The sequence below is a fragment of the Myotis daubentonii genome, chromosome 9 (genome assembly GCF_963259705.1).
Source record: "Myotis daubentonii chromosome 9, mMyoDau2.1, whole genome shotgun sequence".
Lineage (NCBI taxonomy): Eukaryota > Metazoa > Chordata > Mammalia > Chiroptera > Vespertilionidae > Myotis > Myotis daubentonii.
The window spans coordinates 56007608-56029879 of NC_081848.1; the positions used below are offsets into that span (position 1 = coordinate 56007608).

At 39.5% G+C, this 22272-nt stretch overlaps 1 protein-coding gene across 2 annotated transcripts; it reads right to left on the bottom strand.

Moving 5' to 3' along the window:
* Window positions 1-752: 752 nt before the first annotated feature.
* Window positions 753-20498, bottom strand: SAAL1 (serum amyloid A like 1). Of its 2 annotated transcripts, none has more exons than XM_059709068.1 (12): window positions 20314-20498; window positions 18449-18562; window positions 15837-15920; window positions 12682-12761; window positions 10766-10825; window positions 10517-10632; window positions 9379-9559; window positions 7412-7494; window positions 7135-7323; window positions 6145-6338; window positions 4103-4195; window positions 753-3213 (listed from the first exon to the last, which is right to left on the bottom strand). In XM_059709068.1, the coding sequence occupies exons 1-12, from the start codon at window positions 20446-20448 to the stop codon at window positions 3121-3123; spliced, it is 1422 nt and encodes a 473-aa protein (XP_059565051.1). In that variant the 5' UTR covers window positions 20449-20498; the 3' UTR covers window positions 753-3120. The 2 variants fall into 2 exon arrangements, with proteins under 2 accessions (XP_059565051.1, XP_059565050.1); XM_059709067.1 differs by having other exon boundaries at window positions 6145-6341.
* Between the last annotated feature and the right edge of the window lie 1774 nt (window positions 20499-22272).

Consider the following 22272-nt stretch of genomic DNA (forward strand, 5'->3'; position numbering starts at 1 on the left):
ACTTCAGGAAGTCAAACTCCTCCAGGAGAATACAGAAAGCCTCTTCATCCTTTCTTCCCGTAATCCCATTGTTGGAGTCTGCATGCTCAAAGGGCCTGACGTCAATTCTATGAAAGGACCATTCCCCCAAACGGTTCAATTTCTAATGTAATCATACAAACCCTGATTTGTAAGGAGAAAAACTCAAAATCATTATAAACAGATCCAATGATGTCAAAGGAAAAACAGCTAGAGTTTAATAAGCAGCCTTCTTTTATTACAATAGGCTTGACGTCATTATTTACTATTTCCAACACTAAAACACAAAGCCATGTGCTACACTGTGAACCAGCATGAAAAGGGTATGTGGACTTTGCTGAGTTTAATATCCTCTTATTGACAATAGATAGAAGATCTGAATAAGGACTAGGAACAGGAAATGATTTTAGTGATTTCATTACAGTAACAGAGAAAAGCATTTCCAATGACAGGGATTGACAGATGGTCTGGTAAGGCTTCACTTCTAAACAGCCTGCAGGGCAACAAGCCCAATATTGATATAAGCTCAGTGTATAATTAACGAGGTGTCCCAGTGAGCAGAAAAGTTTTCATAAATATATGCTGTAGCCTTAGCAGTGGAACACAGAAAGCTGGAGTTTAAAAGTTAATCTAAAACCATTTCATAAGGAGAGCACACTTGTGATCTTGGTTCTCAGCATGTCATCAGTTTGGCTAAAATAAATTCTTTAAAAAACACACACACACAAAAAAAACCCCATACATATTTTTATTGATTTCAGAGAGGAAGGGAGAGGAAGAGAGAGATAGAAACATCAATGATAAGAATCATGGATCAGTTGCCTCTTGCACACTCCACATTGGTGATCGAGCCCACAACCTGGCTATGTGCCCTGACCAGGAATTGAACTTTGACCTCCTGGTTCATAGGTCAATGCTCAACCACTGAGCTACTCTGGCCGGACTCAAATATATTCTCATAAATTTAAAAAAAAAAAATAAAACCATTTCACAAGGAAAGGTATTTAGAGGCAGCAAGAGGTATACAGTAAGACTGCAGCTAAAGAGCTCTAATGTTCTAAGTAAAAATCATATTTGCAAGAAGTATCATGTGGTGGTATATCTTCACTTAATTCATCTCTAGTGAAAAATAAATGTGGTTGTAGAATTTTCAGATTATTGAGACTTTTCAGATCTCATTCAAGGAAACCTAAAATACTTTATAATATACAGGATGGGGCAAAAGTAAGTTTACAGTTGTGAGTACTCAAAACAGAGTTTATTCTTGTATTATTTATAAATTATTGTATTATTTTCCATAGACCAACTGTAAATCTACTTTTGCCCTGCCCTGTTTTTTGAAATCATAAAGTATAATGTATCCAGTTTTGTTCTTTTTGTTCAAATTGCATTGGCTATTTGGAGTCGTTTATGGTGCCGCATGAATTTTTAGGATTGTTTTCTTTCTATTTCTATTTTATAAATGCCACTGGGATTTTGATGGGGATTGTATTGAATCTGTAGATTACTTTGAGCAGTATAAATATTTTAATAATATTAATTCTTCCAATTCATGATCTTGGGATGTCTTTCCATTTATTTGTGCTTCCCTTAATTCCTTTTGTCAATGTTTTGCAGTTTTTAGTGTACAAGTCTTTCCCCTCCTTGGTTAAGGTTATTTGTAAGCATTTCATTTTATTATAGCTACTAGAGGCCTGGTGCACGAATTCATGCACAGGTGGGGTCCCTCAGCCTGGCCAGCGATCAAGGCCCATCGAGGGACTGGATGGCCGGGGGGAGGGATCCTGGGAGGTTGGCTGTGGGAGTGCACTGACCACCAGAAGGCAACTCCTGCATTAAGTGTCTGCCCCCCTAGTGGTCAGTGCACATCATAGCAACTGGTTGACCAGTCATTCCGGTCCTTCAGTCATAACGGTCGCTTAGGCTTTTGTATATCCTAATAAAATAGTATGCAAATTAACAGTCACTCCATCACTCTGTCACAAAGATGGAGGCACCCATAGCCACAAGATGGTGACACCCAGTCCCCTCAGCACTGCTGCTTAAGTGTCCAGGCCTGTTGGCCAGGCAGGTGGCGGGGAAGGCAGGGGGGGTGCCACTTCATCGCTGCTGGAGTGTCCAGGCCTGTCGACCCGGCCAGGGGCCACGGGGGCAAGCAGCGTGACATGATCTGCCCACTCTGGCAGCCGATCCAGCCTCGCTGTTCCGCCACCGATGGAATGTCCCGAGGCAGTGGACACAGGAGCAGAGCTGAGGCAGCGGAGACAGGAGGGAGCGAGGCAGTGGAAAAGGGCGGGCTTCGCTCCCTTCTCTGCTTTGCTCCAGCCGCAGGAAGCCCTATTCTTGCAGGAATCTTCCTGCAACGGGCCTCTAGTATAGATTATAAATGGGATTGTTTTAAAACAGACATAGACTAATAGAACAGAACAGAGAGCCCAGAAATAAACCCACACACAGTCAACTGTCAACAAAGATAGCCCCTTTGCCTTTCTTCTTTTCCCTCCCTGAATGTAGATGAAAGGACCAGAGATCGTATAGTCCCCTTAACCACAAGACAATAAACATGAACACACAGGTCTACATGGCAGAACACCTGGACGTGAAAGGAGCTAGGGTCCCTAAGCCACCATATCAGGTCTGGACTACCTACCTCTGGACTTCTTATTGCATAATGCATAAAAGCTATTATATTATGGTTTTCTATTGGTGCAGCAGAATATGCTTGTAGCGGACACAAATATAAAATTCTCACATAAAAATCAAATTAAAAGTTATAGAAAAAAATCCTTGGGATGTCTTTATTCTTGGAAAAAAACGTCAATGACAAGCTTGTATTTTTGTTTTCTTTACCTGAAGAAAACAATATCACATAACCAATACCCCCAAAAAAGGGGGCAGGGGTGTTTGATGGTGATGAAACTCCAGATTCCAATACTAAACAAAAATGAGATTAAGGCCGGGGGAGGGAGAAGTGCATGAATGTAATACCAGACAACTATGGTCTTATACAGGTTTTATCTAATACTTCCTATACATCAATTTCAACTGTCAGTAACAAAAATAAAGTTTACTTCTTGGGCAGAGGGAATTACAATTCAGTTTTTAAGTCTGAACCTTTAAACTTGGGAAGCTTTCTTCTAGGTCACCAGCAAGGGTCTTATCAACTTCATATAGGATTTTAAGAAAGTCTTCCACCTGTGAGTCAAACGAAAGAATCAAATAACATAAGTAGAGGAAAAGGTGAACTAAGATATTGATTACTAACTATAAAAATGCTCTGCCTGTGATTTTTAAATAGCCCAGAGGAAAAGAAATGATATATTCCCAGATGACAATAATAGTACTTCCTGAAACATCAATGAAGTGACAAGATCTTACTATTTTGTTTTACTTTTAAACTAGTATTTACTCTCCCACTGATTCCTCTTTAGGTCCATTAATGAAGTTTTATTTCCACCCTCCTTCCTGCCATGTCCCTTCACTCTCATATTTTTTTTAAATATATTTTATTATTGAGTTTTTACAGAGAGGAAGGGAGAAGGATAGAGAGTTAGAAACATCAATGAGAGAGAAACATCGATGAGCTGCCTCCTGCACACCCCCTACTGGGGATGTGCCCGCAACCAAGGTACATGCCCTTGACCGGAATCGAACCTGGGACCTTTCAGTTCGCAGGCAGACGCTCTACCCACTGAGCCAAACCAGTTAGAGCCACTCTCATATTTTCATATTTCACTTTCCTAAAAAAAGTTCCTATCTTGAAATTGCCTCTAATGAAAGCAAGCAAATGTGATGTAATTCGAAGAACCAGAAAAACCTACTGACTGTACCTAAGAACCTTATTTTTGATTAATACATATATTATCTACTTCCTAACAGAAAAGAATACTGTAAATTCAGTGTTGATTCCTTTCTCTTAAAACCTGACCTGTTCCTCAGGATACTCCCATGACTTATCCAGCAGTCATCTGTCTGGCAAAGGCAGTAAGTCATGTGAATTGTATGCATTATCTTGTTTGACAATGGCCTCAAAAATCAAGTAATCCTCTGAAACTCAATCACCTATACATTTACCCCCACTCACCATAGGGCTATAGGAAGGAAGAAGGTTTTGAAATGCACAGGAACACTTCTGCTTGCTTAACTGGCCCTCCTTTAGTCCCTTAGTCACAGTTTCCTAAAACAAAACAAAACAAAAAGAAAGGAAAATTTCTAAAGCTGTATCTGGCAAATAAATACAAATCCATTTATACAATTCTCCACTGATCATACAGGCATTTCAAAGGTCCCAAACTGAACCCAGTATCATTCTTTCCTGTGTAACCCAAACACGTGCTCCATTGCAGTCTTTATTTTAGTGAAGACTACCACCACATACCCACCTACCCTACTACACACACCAAAAACCTGGAATACAGCCAAGACTTTTCCTCCTCTGCTGCTGACCCCTTCCCTTGAGTGTTCATTCTATCAATAATCTGTTATCCTACACCTCCTCTCCACCCACACTTCCATTGTTTAGATAGGCTCTCATTTCTCAGATTCTTCTTTTTTTTTTCTTTTTTGAGTATAGATATATTTATTATTTTGATTGGGTAATGGTATCATAGATATATACATAGGCCAAAGTTTTTCAAATTGCACTCTTCAAATATGTACAGTTTACTGTATGCCAATTATAAAAGCATAGAAAAGACTGATGAATCTCAGAGGGCAAGTAGGCGTGGAAAGAGATTAACCAAAGAATTTATATGCATATACGCATACCCATGGACACAGAAAATAATGTAGTGAAGATCTAGGGTAGGGGCGGAGGGTAGAGGGGGGACAAAAAAGGGGGGATAGAGGAGAACATCTGTAATATTTTCAACAATAAAGATAAATTTTAAAAATAAAAAGTAATAAAAATTACTGATGTACCAGATTATTCTTGAAGATTACAGTCACAAAAGCCTGTTGATTGGTCTCTCTAGATCTCCAGCCTCAACTGTCTCTAATCTTCTCTCTCTTGCTTTTGGAGTAATCTTTCTAAACAGATCTTATCACTTGATGCTTTTTAAAAAAACCTTTAGTAGTTCCCCAGTTTCCTCCAGATTAAGTCCAAACTCCATTAAGTATGACATGTAGGAACTTTCATGTCACATCCTGCTTTAATCTCAGCCCACCTTTCTCCTGTATCTCTACCACTTAAAAATTAGGAAACATCTACGTCCCTCTCTCCAAAATCACAAAAGGAACAGCAAACAATGGGAAAAATACTTGCAATGGATATTCAGAAGATATAGTATTACCCATGGAATTCCATGCCAATAATCAAAACTAACAAATTTATAAAGCAGGAAACACAACCAATATACAAATATATGTAAAGATATTCAAGCTCACTAATAATAAAAAATGCCAATCAAAATAAGGTACAATTTAATCACCTCTTGAATTTTACTTGACATAAAATTATAATACCCAATAATAAGGATCAAGTAAAATCAACATTTCACATGCTAAAAGCCTTTTCAAAAAATGTAGCCATTATGCCTCAGTCATCTTCACATTTATAATGTCAAATCTAGTAACCTAACTTCTGAAAACCTATGCTAAGGTAAAACAAATCACCAGAATAACAGAAACTTGTTTTGATAAATATTCTTGAAAAAACTTCAATGAATATGAATATATAGTCTATAGTTATATTCATATATTTTTATCCTAAAATATATGAACAATAAGGATATGCTCAAAGGAAGAATAGGCTAATAAACCTGAACGTATTTAGGAAAACTATTCCTTAAAAAAAGTTTACAACCAATTTTATAAATTGATTTTTTGGCAAATTAGGTATTAAACTGGCTCGGTAAAAAGTCTCTCAGTGAATTGATCTAGTCAGGAGAAATGCTTACAATGTAATGTTAAGTGAAAACTGTATATATAGATTATAAATATGTGAAAAACATATACATATATAAAAATATACCAAACCACATCAGCTGCTGGTTTAAAACTTATAAGCTTATGGTGACAAGTTCTTTCTTCATTTTGCCAAAAATAGTAACAGTAATAATAAAGTTGGGAACATTAAGCAATTCATACTTTCTTTTGCTGAAGAAACCATTAATACGTCTTTCTTACCTTTGTTAATGCCTGAAAAATATTAGAAAGAAATTCACACGAAATATCCTTTAAGATTTCCAAGTGGAAATAATCTTGGGTTAAATCAAACTTTTTAGTTTCTTCTGTGTTAGACTCTGCCGAATTCTCTGGTTTCTTCTGACAATGTTCCACATTTTGTAAGACACGAATCAGGCTGTCTATTAGAGAAAGATCTACTGTACAAACAAATCAAGAGGCATGAGATTAGCCAGTTAAGTTTGGTTATTCACTCATCATTCATTCATTCATACTGAATATCTATTAGTGCTAGAGATACTTTAGGTACTACAGTTATAGTGCCACACAAGATCATCAAAGCCTCAGCCTTCAAGAGACTTATATTTTTATACTCTCAAATGTGCAAATGAGTAAAGCAGGTCATTTCAGATGTTGGTTAAGTTGTATGAAGAAAATTAAAGGGACTATAATAAAGCAGCTGGCAGGGGAGGCTCTCTGAAGAGGTGACACCCAGTTGAGAACAAAAGGCTAAGAAGAATCAATGCAAAGAGCCCAGAAAAATATTTCAGGCAGAGAGAACAAGTGCAAAAGCCCCAAACAGGAAATGTCATGGAAGGTCTGAAAAACTAAAAGGCCAGTGACTTACACTGTGTGAGCAAGGAGGGCACAAGATGAGTTTAGAAAGTTGGGCAAGCCCTGCTGGTGCTGCTCAGTGGTTAAGCACCAACCTATGAACCAGGAGATCACGGTTCCATTCCCTATAAGGACACATGTTTTGGGCTTTATCTTCAGTAGGGGGCATGCAGGAGGCAGCTGATCAATAATTCTCTCTCATCATTGATGTTTCTATCTCTCTCTCCCTCTCTGAAATCAATAAAAAAAATTTTTTTAAAAACCTATATCCTCTAGTAAGGATTTTTTTAAAAAGGGAGGAAGAAACCAAATGAACAATACAAACCTGGGCTTTAAAATCTGACAGAATTTAATTTAGTGCACTAAAATGATACTTGCCTTTTTCTACCTTTAGATACTCCTGTTCAACCTTTGAAGCATAGATGGCAGACAATACTGAAAAAATAGAGGCCAGCACTGTTTTCTGTTCTTGAAGTATGATGGGTGGATCATCAGACTGGCAGAATTCATGGCAGACTAGGTCAAAAAGTAAATTCCAAGTGTCTTTTCCAGTATCAGGACACTGTACTTAATAAAAATGATAAAGAAAATAGTACTGTAAAAACAGAAAACAATTAAATGAGTAGATATAGTGCTTCCCCATATAACATCTTACCAATTGCTTGCATTCCATCATCTACTGTAGTAAGTAGCTGTAAGATGTGCATGTAAACATCAAGTCCTTCCAGATTTTCAGAACTAAATATAAAAAGCAAAAGCACTGAATCAACAACTTTACTATCTATAGGATTGTAATTGTTCATCCATTCATTCAACAAATACTCATCACTCTGTACTAGTTCACTCCCAGAGGTGTTAAAGATAAAACAGGGAACAGGACAAAATCTCTGTACTCACTGGAGCTTACCAGTTTGTTCCAATGGGGAAATCAGTAAAAAAACAAGTATCCTATAATATAATCAACATGAACAAGACAAGAAGAAAAATTCTTTTTCACCTTGTCACATGAAAACAATGCAGAAACCTGAGAGGTGATACTTTATCATTCTGGTTTACCTGAATAATCAGGAGGGGGGGAAATGACTTTTATAGAATAAATGTAAGGTCCACTACACCAAGCACTGACAATAATGAAGTTCTTAAAACTTCACAGGATTATCCTAGCTCCCTTGCTCAGAATACTAAAACCATGTTAAGTATAATTTTTGTGTTCAACAGCTTGGATTCCTAGAAACTCACAATCCTAGTTCTTCAACCAATCATGTAAAAACATAGTAATTAAAAGATGGTCTAGCAAATATTTAAGTACCTACTGTTTTCAGGTACTATGTTAGGGGCTGGGAAAACAGAGATGTATAAAACACTGTTTCTACCTTCATGAGGTTTACAGTCTAAAAGGAAAGAAGATAAAGGGGCAATAGCAAAGTAATAAGAATGTAATTCTAGAGGAAGTCCAAGGTATCAGAGGAACACATAGCAAAAAAACTTCATTTACTTTGGGGAATCAGTAAAAGTATCTTAAGAGAAATATTGTCAACACAGAAACCAGAAGGGGCAAAGAAACGTTTGAAGTAGAGGAGACATAGTGTGCAAAAGCCTGGAGTTACGAGAGCTTGGTTCCGTTGAATAAAGGAAATTTCATATGGTTGAAACACAGAGTACAAAGAGTAAGTATGGAGAAGCACTATGCAAGAACTTTTAAGTCAAATTTTTTAAAACTTTGAACCTTTTCTTAAGAAAAGCAACTGAAGAGTCTGAAGCATGAAGGTGGGATGATCATTACAGTGTGCTCTACAGTCGAGACTTGCAAGGAGCAAGCCTTGAACCAGGGAACTAGGTAAGAATGTTGCAGTTGTCCAGGTGAGAGACAGTGGCCTGATGGTGGCCTGATGGGATCTCAGAAAAAGTCAGGACCAAGACTTGGAGGTTGAGTGGCCATGGGAAAAGAGTGGGATGGGGAAGAACTGGCAACAGCTTCCACATTCTTCCCTGAGATTGAGAACACTGAAGAAAATTTGGGGGAAATGATGAATTTAATCCTCATTTGGATAAAGGTCATAAAATTAATAGGCTTTAATGTGGGTTATTAAGCACTAAGAATGCACAACTGACCACTAAACAGATCAATTCATAAATTAATTTTCTAGTCACTAACAATAAACAGTTTCAATAACCTACAAGACCTAGTAATCACTCTTGGGAAGATTCCAAAAGCCAGTCAGTTATCCAAGACTGGCATATATTTACAAGAAGCAAGAAAACAAATATATGACATTAGCTGAAGAAGTTGTGAAATGTCCAATGGAAAATAAAGCACAGGAAAATCTTATCTACTTGATTTATATTACACAAAATTGCTTAAGATTTTAAGACACTAAAGATAAATAATGCTGACAATAGCCTACAGCTAATTAGTATTAGAACAGGTACTTTGTAACCATTAATAATTCTTGCACAGACCAAATATACTGTCACCACAAATACTAGTAGTAAACCAAGCCTGATAAAGATCAGCTATGTGCTATTCATCCTGTCGGAAGGAAATTAAGATGACTTATTACCTAAGTATACTTCTAGCAACTAGGTTTTCCCAGAATATTTTGTACAAAAAAGCTCACCTACCGTACTTGTTTGGCAGCTTCAAGCACACAGGGCACAATTCTAAACACTCGTTGATCTTCAGAATCTTCCTGGGGTTGGCCCTGAGGCTGAACGGCCCCATTTCTAATCCATTCCAACATTAGCTTCTCATCCAAATCAAAGAGCTTGTCTACAACCTCCCCCACCTTCACCAGCAAGTCAACTGCAGAGAAAAAATCAGATATTGAAATGAGAAACAAAATGTTAAAAGCAGTAATGTTAATCGAAATTCCTAAAGCTATCTGAACAATGCCAATCTTGCCAAAGCATTACTTATTCCAAGAGCAGTAAGTTTGCCTCCTTTGCTTGGGAGTTTAAGAAGAAATTTTACGCCCTGACTGGGTAGTTCAGTTGGTCAGAGTGTGTAATCCAGATACACCAAGTTGGCGGGTTTGATCTCTGGTCAGGGCACATACAAGAATCAACCAATGAATGCATAAATAAGTGGAACGACAAAGCTATGTTTATGTCTCTCTCTCTCTCTCCACCCCTTTCCTTTCTCTCTCTCTAAAATCAATGAATAAAAATTTTAAAAGAATTTTGTATCTTTTTCTAAATAATATTTTTCAATTACAGTTGACATACAATCCATTAGTTTCAGGTATACAACATAGTGATTAGATATTTACTTATCTTACAAAGTGATCATCCTGATAAATCCAGTACCCATCTAACATTATATAAGAAATTTTATATCTGGAGTTGAAGTACTTTCTCTCCTAACACTTAGCCTTTAGATGACCTCCAAAAATAGTTACCTGGTTTCCTAACAAAAAATAATCAAAAATTTTTTCTAGCCCTGGCTGGTTTGGCTCGCTGATTAGAGAATCAGCACATGGACTGAAGGGTCGCAGGATTGATTCCTGGTTAAGGGCACACACCTCATACCTTGGTTGCAGGGTCCCCCGACCCAGTATGGGTACATGTGAGAGGCAACAATTGATGTGTCTCTCTCCAATTGATGTGTCTCTCTCACTTCGATGTTTCTTTCTCTCTCTTCCCCTCTTCCCTCCCTTCCACTCTCTCTAGAAATCCACGGAAAAAATATCCTCAGGTGAGGATTAAAACAAAAAGATTTGTTTGTCTTTTTAATTTTTTTCTATATTACATGGTGACTTACCATTTGTTGAACTTGACATGATGAAGCAAATGCTATCATAAATAGCTGGATGTTCCTGGATTCTTCCAACCCAGACACTGGCCACTTCTGTCTGGGAAAGGCAGGTAAGCAACAATCTACAGGATAAATAAATGTGAGCTTAGTATCTATCTTTTAAAAACAGTAAAGGAAATTCAAGAATAAAGAGTTAACTCTATTAGCCTCCCTTCTGGGTGAGTGCAAAAAATCCATAAAAAGAGGAAAACATACCTGCTTGTTTCCAGCAAAGTAGGAGGGTCTGAATCATACAAACAGTGCAATAATACCTGGCTACAAAAACAAAATAGTTAAACCAATATGCATGAATTCTCTCATTTTAAATATCAAAGCAGAGTTTTCATTTAACTTTTAAAACTTTTTAATTGTGAAATATAGCATATATATGTAAAAGCCTGTGATAAAATCTACACTCAGTGAATAAATACAAAGCAGAAAAAAGAACAGTGCTGCATCTCCATAGCCCATGTGTCCATTCCAAATCACAATTCCTTCCCATCTAGAAATTACTATCCTGACTTTCCAGCAGTCTTTTATTTGCTTTACTCTATATTGTTATTATTTAATATATGTTGGCTTTAAACTTTATATGAAAGAAATTATATTGCATGCATTTTTGTGAGTTTTAGTTTAGATATGCAAATAAGACATTTAAACATGTGTTTAAGATCTACCCATGTTGTTCCTGTAGCTACTGTTCTTTGATTCATTGTTGCAGAACATTCCATTGTATGAATATAACACAATGTATTTTTCCAGCCTATTACTGATGGACACTTGGCTTAATTCCAATTTGTGGTTATTTCAAGCAGTGCTCCTATAATGCTCATACTTTTTCTATGAGCATCCTAATGTATGTGTGCATGGTTTCTCTTACCATATATCTGCTAGTGGCATTGCTGGGTCACAATATACGCCTACCTACTAACTTGACTAGATAATGCCCAACTATTCCAAAGTAGTTGAACAAATTCATATCCTGTCATCAATGTAAACTGTTCCAGAATAATTTTAAGATAATCATTTATTGAATTAATAAAACTTAACATTACTCATTCTCAGATTTTTGACAGGGACCATTAGAGACCAAGCACAGTCCTGAGTCATATACTCCATGAATGATTATCCATTACTGAGGGATAAATAGCTAGGATCTGAAGTCCCTCCACACCAAGAAGAGGTAATATCACTTGAATCCCATAATAAACCCTACAGTCCTAACTGGCAATACTGCCCAAGACAGGTTTCTAAACTACTGTGGGCACAAATTTATTTGCGATTCTGATTAACGGCCATGAAGCCTTTGCCTAGAATATGAATTCACTCACAAAATTTAGCATATATTTCCAAGGCTAGATATATGTGTACTCAAACCTCTTAAAGTAACCAGGGTTCCCACCATTAAAAATCCTCTACCCCCAACATTCCTGTCTGGAGAAGACAACTAGCCTCCAAGCACAGTACAAAAGCCTTTGAACCACAGAGGGAATCCTGTGTGTTCTAGTCTGTTGAAGTCAGAGTTCTCAGGGTAACTCTGTCAACAAGTCTAGTTTATCAGACTCTCTGAGCCTTTGGGGTCCCTGAGCCTAAACTGTTTTGGACTCTAATCAGGTACCCCATGTCTAAGCTCTGACTCACTGGTTCTTATCCTATCTGATTTACCACCTGCTGATGATAGAGGTTCCTTTCCTATAAAAATCTTGACTCATGACCATAAATAGTGTGAAAGCTCCTAGCTACCATCAAAACACAATGAGCCCAACTGGCGTGGCTCAGTGGTTGAGTGTCAACCTAGGAACCAGGAGGTTACGGTTCAATTCCTGGTCAGGACACATGCCCAGGTTGTGGGCTCGGTTCCCAGTAGGGGGTGTACAGGAGGTAGCCAATCAATGATTCTCTCTTATCATTGATGTTTCTTTATTCTCTCCCTCTCCCTTCCTCTCTGAAATCAATAAAAATATATTTTTAAAAACATACACACAATGACATTTCTGGAGAGTGTTCATCAAGAGAAAGGAAGTACTACATTTCATAATATTTTCCTATCTCTCCTATGTATCAGGAGTTCCTTAGGGATATGAAATACAAATCTATTTTTTTAAACATACTTATTATGTAGTAAAACTTACCCAAGATTTTTATCATGGCTGATGGACACACATATCTCCTGGAAACAGGCCATATTACCTAAAATTCCCACACAGATTTCCTGTCAAATCAAATATCACAGGTCACAATAGCTCTAAGTTGACAGACACATAAAAGAATAAACACTTGAAGAAAAACTTTCACTGAACCTTGGGCAATAGAACAGGAGGCAGCATATAGAAGTATATTGCCTGCACCCCAATCTTAACAAGCTCAGACTATCTGGGAAGGGATGGGAGACATGGGAAGAAGATCAAGGCAGGCAGAAGTTATGGAAGAAAAAATCTTTTTTTAAAAAATATATTTTATTGATTTTTTACAGAGAGGAAGGGAGAGGGGATAGAGAGTTAGAAACATCGATGAGAGAGAAACATCGATCAGCTGCCTTTTGCACACTCCCTACTAGGGATGTGCCCGCAACCAAGGTACATGCCCTTGACCAGAATCGAACCTGGGACCCTTGAGTCCCCAGGCCGACGCTCTATCCACTGAGCCAAATCAGTTAGGCTGGAAGAAAAAAATCTTATGGATAAACTGAATCTTAAATGATTGGTAGGATTTATTTTTCTTTAAATATATTTTTATTGATTTCAGAGACAGAGGAAGGGAGAGGGGTAGAGAGATGAAAACACCAATAAGAGAGAAACATCAATCAGCTGCCTCCTACTGGGGATCAAGCCCACAACCTGGGCATGTGCCCTGACCAGGAATTGAACCAGTGACCTCTTGGTTCATGGGCCACACCGGCTGGGCGACTGGAAGGATTTATATATGCAAATAAGAAAGACATTTAAACAAGGGGCAAAGTATCAGGAAAGGCAAAAAGGGAATAATGTACATGGCTAATACAGTGGACAGTAAGGAAAGCAGTCTGGCTACTGTATAAAGTGAGAGAACAGCATGAGATAAATACAGCAGGTAAAAAGGATCAGGATTAAGGGTCCTGAATGCCAAGGAGAGTTTAGATTTAATTTAGGAGGTTAAGTAGAGCCATGAAGTCCTCAAGGAACAGGACAATATACTGCAACGATATTTAAGGAAGATGACTCTGGCAGCAAAATGCATTGAAAAAACTTTAAAAAACTCAGTAATAATAACTGTTATTTGGCACTTACTATGCCCAAGCACTGCTCTAAGCACTTTCTATGTATCGTCTATATATATATAAAAGCCTAAAAAAAAATAATAGGGGAAAAAAAAGCCTAAGCCTGGGGCTGGAGATTGAACCTGCTACCCAGGTATGTGCCCTTGACTGGGAATGAAACTCATGACCCTTTGGTCTGCAGGCTGATGCTCTAAACACTGAGCAAAACCATTCAGGGACAAGGCTCAGGATTTTTAAAAGCTTCTTAGGGCAAAGCTTCTTAAAATGTGGGCCTTGGTCCAGAGCAGTAGAATCACTTGGGAACTTGTTCAAAATCCTTGATCCTACCCCAAACCTACTGGATCAGAAACTCGGGGGTGGGCCCAGAAATCAGTGATCCTGGGATATGTTGAAGTTTGAGAGTCCCCATCCTCAGTGATTCTAACGTGTGGCCAAGTAGCTTACAGACAGGTATAATGATATGACTAATTCCTGAAACGTGCCATTCCTGACATGTTTATTTTAAGTACTAATCATGAATCAATGTATTTAAGTTAGAAAAATATGAGAAAATCATATAACTGTCAAGTCTTTATCTATACATATAAAACCCTAAGTGACCAGTCAACTGTTTGACAGTTCGACCGGTCGCTACAATGCACACTAACCACCAGGGTGCAGACGCTCAATGCAGGAGCTCCCTCCTGGTGGTCAGTGCACTCCCACAGTGGGAGCGTCGCTCAGCTCGCTCAGCTGACCAATGGGCACCAGACACCGGGCTCACAGTTGGCGAGTGCAGCTGCGGCGGTGCAGGCCTCTCCTGCCTCCACAGCAGCGCTACCAGGCAGCGGCAGCGGCAGGTGCTCTGGGGCCGGATGAACAGGAGTGGGAGCAATGTGGCGCCTGGCCCAGGCTGAGGCTCCTCCTCCTCCCCAGCCTCCTGCTGCTTCACATACTACACCCCTTGGGGGATGTTGGACTGTCGGGGATCAGGCTGAAACTGGCAGTCCCACATCCCCTGAGGGGTCCCAGATTATGAGAGGGCACAGACCAGGCTGAGGGACCCCACCAGTACAGCACTGTATTAAATCAAATTTTAATTCAACATTCAATTTGTAAAAATTTGCTATAAAATTCTCCACTTCATAATTTCAAAGGGAGAAAGACAGACAATAAGTACAGTGGTTATACTGAATGGCAGACTAGGCTCAAACCCCAACTTTATTCTTTCCTAATTGTAAGACCTTAGACTAATTTCTTAAGCTGAGACCTAATTCTTTTATTTATAAAGTAGAGATAAATGCCTACCTCATAGAGTAGTAAAACCAAATATTCAGTTATTCATAATTAAAATTACTTAACAGACATTAGTCACCTACAATATGCATAACACATAGCAACCTAAATGGCACTAAAGCAAAATACATTGCACAGAACATAAAGAGTAAATGAGAAGTACAGGTAATTATTTGGGAGTTTATTATCAGCAATGGCCACTGAGAGCTTACTTCTTTGGGAAATGTTGGAAGAAAAGTATCATCTTGGATAATAGATGTGAATATTGAGAGGGGATGGAAAGGGAGGCCCCAAGATGGTGATGATCACAGTAAGCTCCTGAGATGCTAAATTAGAAGGAAATCTGAAGGGTAGATTTTATGCTAGGAAGATGAATTAGATTCAGGTTATGGAAAGTCTTGAATAACGGGCTGAGTTTAGAATGAAGATTTTTAAGCAGTGTAGGATTTTATGACTAAAAAAGGGCAATAAACAGAAATGGAAGGTCCAGGTACTGTTCCCTGTCCTGCCACATATTAGCAGCATAACTTCAGTTATGCTTATCTGAAAGCATTGATCTCCCTGGTCTAGCCCAAATCTAAAATTCTAGGACTCTAATAATTTTAAATAGCACATTACCTAGTACCTGGTAATGTTCAATAAGCATTTGTGACTGATTTGTAGCCAGTAAGAAAATTAAAGTGAGAAAAATTAAAGACTGTCCAGCATTATCTGTTATTGCTCCAAAGAGGAGGCCATAAAAATGTACATACTTACTCTTAATCGAGGACATTTGGATTTGGCCAATACACCCATAAATATGTCAGGAGCATTAAATTCTTGGAGAAATAAAGCCACATCCTGAAAACAAAAATGATAATTAACATGGATGTTGAATGTTCCTCTTTAAACCCATAGCTTAGGCAACTGTAAAAAAAATTTAATTCCACATATACCTACTTTCAGGCATAAGAAAAAGTTAGGAACTGTGTCCACATTAATGTTACAAAGTCTTTGTGGTAGCTAGTCCCAAAGCCATGGAACAATTCCATAAGCAAATCTAAACTACTTGTGATATTCCAGAAGGCTGTCCTCTTTTCCTGCCTTGAATATATTAACATTAATGATCTTCCTACACACCAGGCATTCTCATTCATTCAAACACATTTCCTGATTGCCAGGTATCATGCTAGAAGCTGGGAATAAAGAACAAGTAACACTCTTAATTCCTGTCTTCTAAGAGCTAAAAAACACAAGAGGGGAAACGGGTGAAAACTCCTACTGGGTTATGCCCAAAGTCAGAACTTGTGCTTTCAAAATCTTCAACAGAAAAAAAATTCTGATCACAGTATAACTGCAGCTGCTTCACACTTCCTTCCTAGAGAGTTTGCCCTGTCCACGGCACTTAACGGGACACACTACACAGGTAAAGGAACCTGGAGTGAACATGTGACCCCATTTTGTTAGAAATGTGGGCCCCAAAACTAAATCTGTTTGCTGAAATTAGAGAAGACCTAAATAAATGTAAAGATATAACTTGTTCATGGTTAAGAGACTCATTCTCGGTAATTTACCAATTCTTCCCCTAAATGATCTATTAATTCAACTCAATCTCACATTCTAAAACTAATATGGAAATACAAAGAACCAATGACAACCAAAACAACTGTGACAAAGAACAAAGTTGGAGGATTAACACTACCTGATTTCAAGATTTATTATAATATTAGTCATCAAAATTGTGTGGGATTGGCGTAAAAATAGACAAATAGATCAATGGAACAGAAAAGAGTCCAAAAACACATTCACATGTATATGTACAAACAACTAATTTTTAACAAAGGTGTAAAGGCAATTCAGTGGAAAAAGGACAGTCTTTTAAACAAATGAGCTAGAACAACTGGATACCCATATGCAAAAAAAAAAAAAAAAAAGAACTTCCATCCATACCTTGCATTATACTAAAAAATTAACTCAAAATGGATCATAGATTTATAAATAAAACCTAAAATTATACCATTTTTAAGGAAAAAAAAAAGAGAAAACAATGCATTTTAAAAATGGGCAAAAGATTCAAACAGGCACTGCACCAAAAAAGGTAACACTGCAAATAAGCACATGAAAATGCATTCAACATTATTAGTAATTAAGGAAATCCAAGTTAAAATTATAATGGGAGTCACCACACACTTATCAGAATGGCTAAAATTAAAGACTGACCATACCAAGTTGGATGAGGAGAAAGTAGAACTGAAATAGTATCACATACTGCTTATGTTAATGCTAAATGTAAAAAACATTTTAGGAAAAAAATCTGACCATTTTTAAAATATATATCTTTATATTGATTTTGGAGAGGAAAGGAGAGGGATAGATAGAAACATCAATGAGAGATAAACATCGATTGGCTGCCTCCTGCACACAATCTGGGCATGTGCCCTGACTGGGAATCGAACAAGTGACCTCTTGGTTCATGGGCCGACACTCAACCACTGAGCCTCACCGGCTAGGGCTGTGCAGTTTTTGTTCATCAACTATGCCTCAAGTATATTTTGTGTTAATTATACCTCAATAAAGCTATTTTAAAAAATGGCTAAAGACAATGAATCGCCATTAACAATTTTTAAGACAGAAGAATATAATTAGATTGTGTTTTAGGAAAAAGATAACTTGGGTGGCAATGTGGAAGACAGAAGGGAAGTGAAAGAGACTAAAACAGGATTTTAATCAGAAATCTATCGCAAAGGCCAAGTAATAAAATGAGAGCTTAGGTGAGTCGATCTCTTTCGCCTTTTCTCTTACCAGTAAGAGTACCACCTGTATCACAAGGTTATTGTGAACAACAGATGGAATTATATACATGAAAATGCTTGAGTTATAGAGTACAATACAAATGTTAAAATATTATTGCAATTATATACATGCAATTCCTTCTTGTCCTTTTCCTCTAATTTAATCCTGGTACATCAATGATTTCCTAACTCCAACCCTGCTCTCAAATACGAGGTCAGTGTTCTCTTTAGGTATGTAAGTATCAGAACCTTCCTGGCTACAAGAGTTCTGGCCTTCATAAAAACTATATTCAGGGTGTCAAAAAAAAGAATGTATACACACTTTAACAGCTGATAGCTCAATTTTGAAAATAAACTGTATTTAATATACACTATCTTTATAATTAGTGTGTGTATACTAAACCAGGTATTGGGATACCCTATATTTGGCACAATCCTAAAAGACAAACCTGTAGCATTTATAGCTCCTGGAACCTCATTCCCTGTACCACACCCAGGAGTGATTACAGACACTAAAGTCTTTCCCCAGAGATTTAAAGACCAACCTTTAAGAAAAAATCACCCAACGGTCTTTCACTTTCATTTCCTACCCCGTACCTCATCCATTGACATATCCCATACTCTGCAAATCTCATTCTCCATTTCTTCATCAAGCTCCATCTGCTGCTCCTCATCATCTGAGCTGGATTTGGTGTTTTCAGGGCTAACCATCTTCAGAAACACAAAAGAAAAAAGAGAAATGAATCAAAGTTGTCCACAGTACTCCTCAAATAATATTATCCCATAATCATTTATAAGTCAAAAAGATACTACCTTCAAAGTGTTTTCTCTTGCAAAAACCTTTTTAAAAAATCAGCATCTTACGGAGATCTATTCATTTAACATTCATAGAGTAAATAATGTTGCTAGGCACTGGGGTAGAAATACAAAGATGATTAAGATTTAATCCCTTGCTTTCAAGAAGTTTAGGGTATAGTGGGTAAAACACGGGTAAACAGATCATCAGAACAGAAAAGGCTAAGTGATTCAACTGAATTGTGGACAGAGTTGTAAGGGCAGCCCGGCTGGCGTGGCTCAATGGTTGTGTCACCTATGAACCAGGAGGTCACAGTTCGATTCTCGGTCAGGGCACATGCCCAGGGTTTTGGACTCCTGGGGTGTGCAGGAAGCAGCCGATGGATGATTCTCACTTATCATTAATGTTCCTATCTCTCTTTCTCACTCCCTGCCTCTCTCTGAAATCAATAAAATATTTTTTTAATTAAAAGAAGTTGTGAGGGCAGAAATGAGGGACCAATGACCCATGCCTGGGAGAAGTTAGGGAAAAGTTCTCTTAGGTGATATTTAAGCTAAATCTCTGAGGAAGAAGAGGAGGAAAGTGGGAGAGTTCAGAGTTAAGGACCTAGCATGTTTGGGAATGGTGAGCAGTTTTGTGTCATGAGCAGATGAGACTTGGAAAGTTTGCAAAGAGCCCTGGATTCTGAGCTAAAATACATGCATGTTTCTCCTGTAGGCAAAGGGAACTATGAGGAGGGTTTTTTTGTTTGTTTGTTTTTAATATATTTTTATTGATTTCAGAGAGGAAGGGTGAGGGGGAGAGAGAGAGAGAGAGAGAGAGAGAGAGAGAGAGAGAGAGAGAGAGAGAGAGACATCAATGATGAGAGAGAATCATTCATCAGCTGCCTCCTGCAAGCCCCCTACTGGGGATCCAGCCAGAAACCCGGGCATGTGTCCTGACCTAGAATCCAACCCTGACCGACATTCGACCACTGAGCGACACGGGCCGGGCTGTTTGTTTTTTTAAAAGGAAGATTATTCTGGCAACTGTGTAGAGATGGACTGGAAAGGGCCGAGATTAGAAGTAGGTAACAGCTGGGGAAATGTAGGGAAAGAAACGTTCGCAGCCTCCCATAAGCTAAGGGCCAGGGTAAGCACCCGATGGCCACGGTCTTATTTAACCTACACAATAACCCTATATCCCACCACACAGACGTTACCATCCCACTGTAGAGAAATTGGGAAAGAAATCGAGGCTCTGAGCGCTTAGCAGCTTTGCCCAGAGTCACCCTGCAAGGAGGCGACGAAGCCGCGCTTTTGGTACCAGACCTCTGACTCCAAAATCAACACTGTATTACAACAAAAGTCCATGAAATAGATCATGAGGGCCTAGACTTCGGAAACGACCGTGGAAATGGGGAGCAAAATCCCGGGCAACGCCTTTACATGGCCACATATTTTTGGAAAACGTGCGAAAGGAAAATATGTTAACCGCAAGCGCTCCGGCAGTCCTGTCTCTATGCCTCCTTTAGAGCTGGGGGCTCCGGGGGAGCTGCCAGGACGCGGGGCGCGGGGCCGCGCGCGCCCGGGGAGGGGTCGCGTGGGGACCGCAGGCCCCGGGCAGGAGGGGCGGCCGGGGCGCGGGGGATGGAGGGGGAGCCCACGCGAGGCGCGAGTTTCCACACCTGGATGAGCCCGCTGAGGACGCCGAAGAGCCAGTGCTTGCTGTACACCGTGCTCCCTATGCAGTCTCCCCCGGCCCCCTCCTCCTCGTCCTCGTCCCTGGGCGGGGTCGGCGGCGGCGAGGGGTTGCGGTCCATGATTTGGTCGCTACAGGTCTGCAGGGGCCGCGCCGGAAGCCGCCGGAGGAGGCGAGACGCCTTCTGGCGCCAGAGGGCCCGGCGCTGCTCTCGCCACAGCGCCCCCTGCTGCCCAGAGCCCTGCTGGGCTGAATGCCCGCCCAATATTCCCATCAGGGATAGGAGCCCAGATGACTCCAACTCTCCCACTCCCCGCCACTCTACCAGGCATGGTCACAGTCATAATTGTTATTGGTCACCCTCACTGGACCGTGTGTTTCATCTCCTACATATGCTGTACTGGACTGTACAGGACATGGTCATTTTGCCATATGACTTCTGCCCCACAGTAGGCAGTCTAGAAGCCATTCCTACTCCTGGGTGGCGACCAACAACTCAGTTATACTCGGAAGTGGCTGACAACCACATAGATGTCCCACTTAAATGCAAATAAGTTGTAATCCCACCTCAACTTCTTAGATCTCTAAAATGTCTGTGACCACCCCAATGGTCACTCAACACAAGGAGAAATGTAATGGTGGGATGTTGGAATGGACAGAGTCTGTGGCATTCACTGCTTAGAGTTAAAATATTTTACTCTTTTAGATTTTACAAAGGTGTTCGACCATGTAAACACTTTTTCAGAGTCCCTCCCAGGGTCTTGGAATGGTCCCACATAAGTAAAGAGCCCTTGAAGCTTAAGCTTTGCCAGCTTCACAGTAAACCTGACACTGCCTATATGCATGCCTGATAGGACAGTGCAAAAGTCATGCAGAATGCAGGATGGTTCTATGTTTGCAGCACTGTCCCGTAAATTGTTAGGTTTAATGGATGGCCCGTCCACTAAATGCCCCCATAACTGTGCCAACCTAAAATTTCCCCCAGAGAGCTCCAAACGCTGGAGTGGGAATGGGGCTGGGTGCAGTGCTGTCCTTGTTCAGAACTAAGGTCTAGGTCTCCATCTGTCCCCAGAACTGACAAGTTTGGGAAGGAACTCTGCTCATGCCACTCTCTAAGGAAATGGCTATTTACCTCTACACCCCCCAACCCTGCCCAGCCACCCCCCCCCCCATCCCCTTCGTGCATCGTCATAGTTCCCTGGGGCATGGAAGTATTTGTCTGAGTTTTTGTAATTGGCTTCTCTCATGTCGGAGTAGGCTCTCCACATGTCTTTAGTCCCTGAAAAGGAAGGAAACTGTGAACTGAAGGTAATCACATCTTGGCGTAATAGAGGAATAAAACATTTCCTTCCCACTGATTCCAAGACTTCAGTCATCGAAAAGCCCTTGGAGACTAACTATATTGTGATGAAATAAATATTTCTTTATTTTTTACTTCTTTAGGTTAATGTTATGAAAATCACACACCATGCAAATTTTATTCTGTTTGGCTCCACTCTAAGTTCTGTTGCTACTTTGTTTTGGCTGAGTGAGGCGTGTCAAGGAGAGGTAGGACGGTCCTGGAAGGATGTTTGCTTTCACAAGGAACCGCCACATGGAAAGACGCAGGGAACAGATGTGAGAACAAAGGTGATTCTGAGGGAGGTTCAGAAGCACAGTGCTCCCAACCTAGTCAATGGGAGACACTCATTCCAAAGTGAGGACAACTGGTACTGAATGTCTGGGCACAGTTGGCACTTGGGCAACTGTCAGATGGTTCAATCATCAGGTGATAGTAAGTTCCCTTTTTTAAAAAAAAAAAGGCATTAAAGAAATGGATGGTGCATGCAATGCAAGGTCAACTGACCCACCATCTCTAAAATTCAGTGCCTCTCAATAAAATGGGTGAGTATTGCCTTCCTCAGAGTGGCTACACAGAAGAACTGAGAAAATACTGTATAATGTC

What these genes read in the sequence shown, in the direction of transcription:
- SAAL1 (XM_059709067.1), bottom strand. Translation starts at nt 20,448, where the DNA reads ATGGACCGCAACCCCTCGCCGCCGCCGACCCCGCCCAGGGACGAGGAC. An exon ending in TCCTCAGCGGGCTCATCCAG is followed by an intron (nt 18,563 to 20,313) that starts GTGTGGAAACTC and finishes GTGTTTCTGAAG; the next exon opens with ATGGTTAGCCCTGAAAACAC. An exon ending in AGCCATGATAAAAATCTTGG is followed by an intron (nt 10,826 to 12,681) that starts GTAAGTTTTACT and finishes TTGTTTTTGTAG; the next exon opens with CCAGGTATTATTGCACTGTT.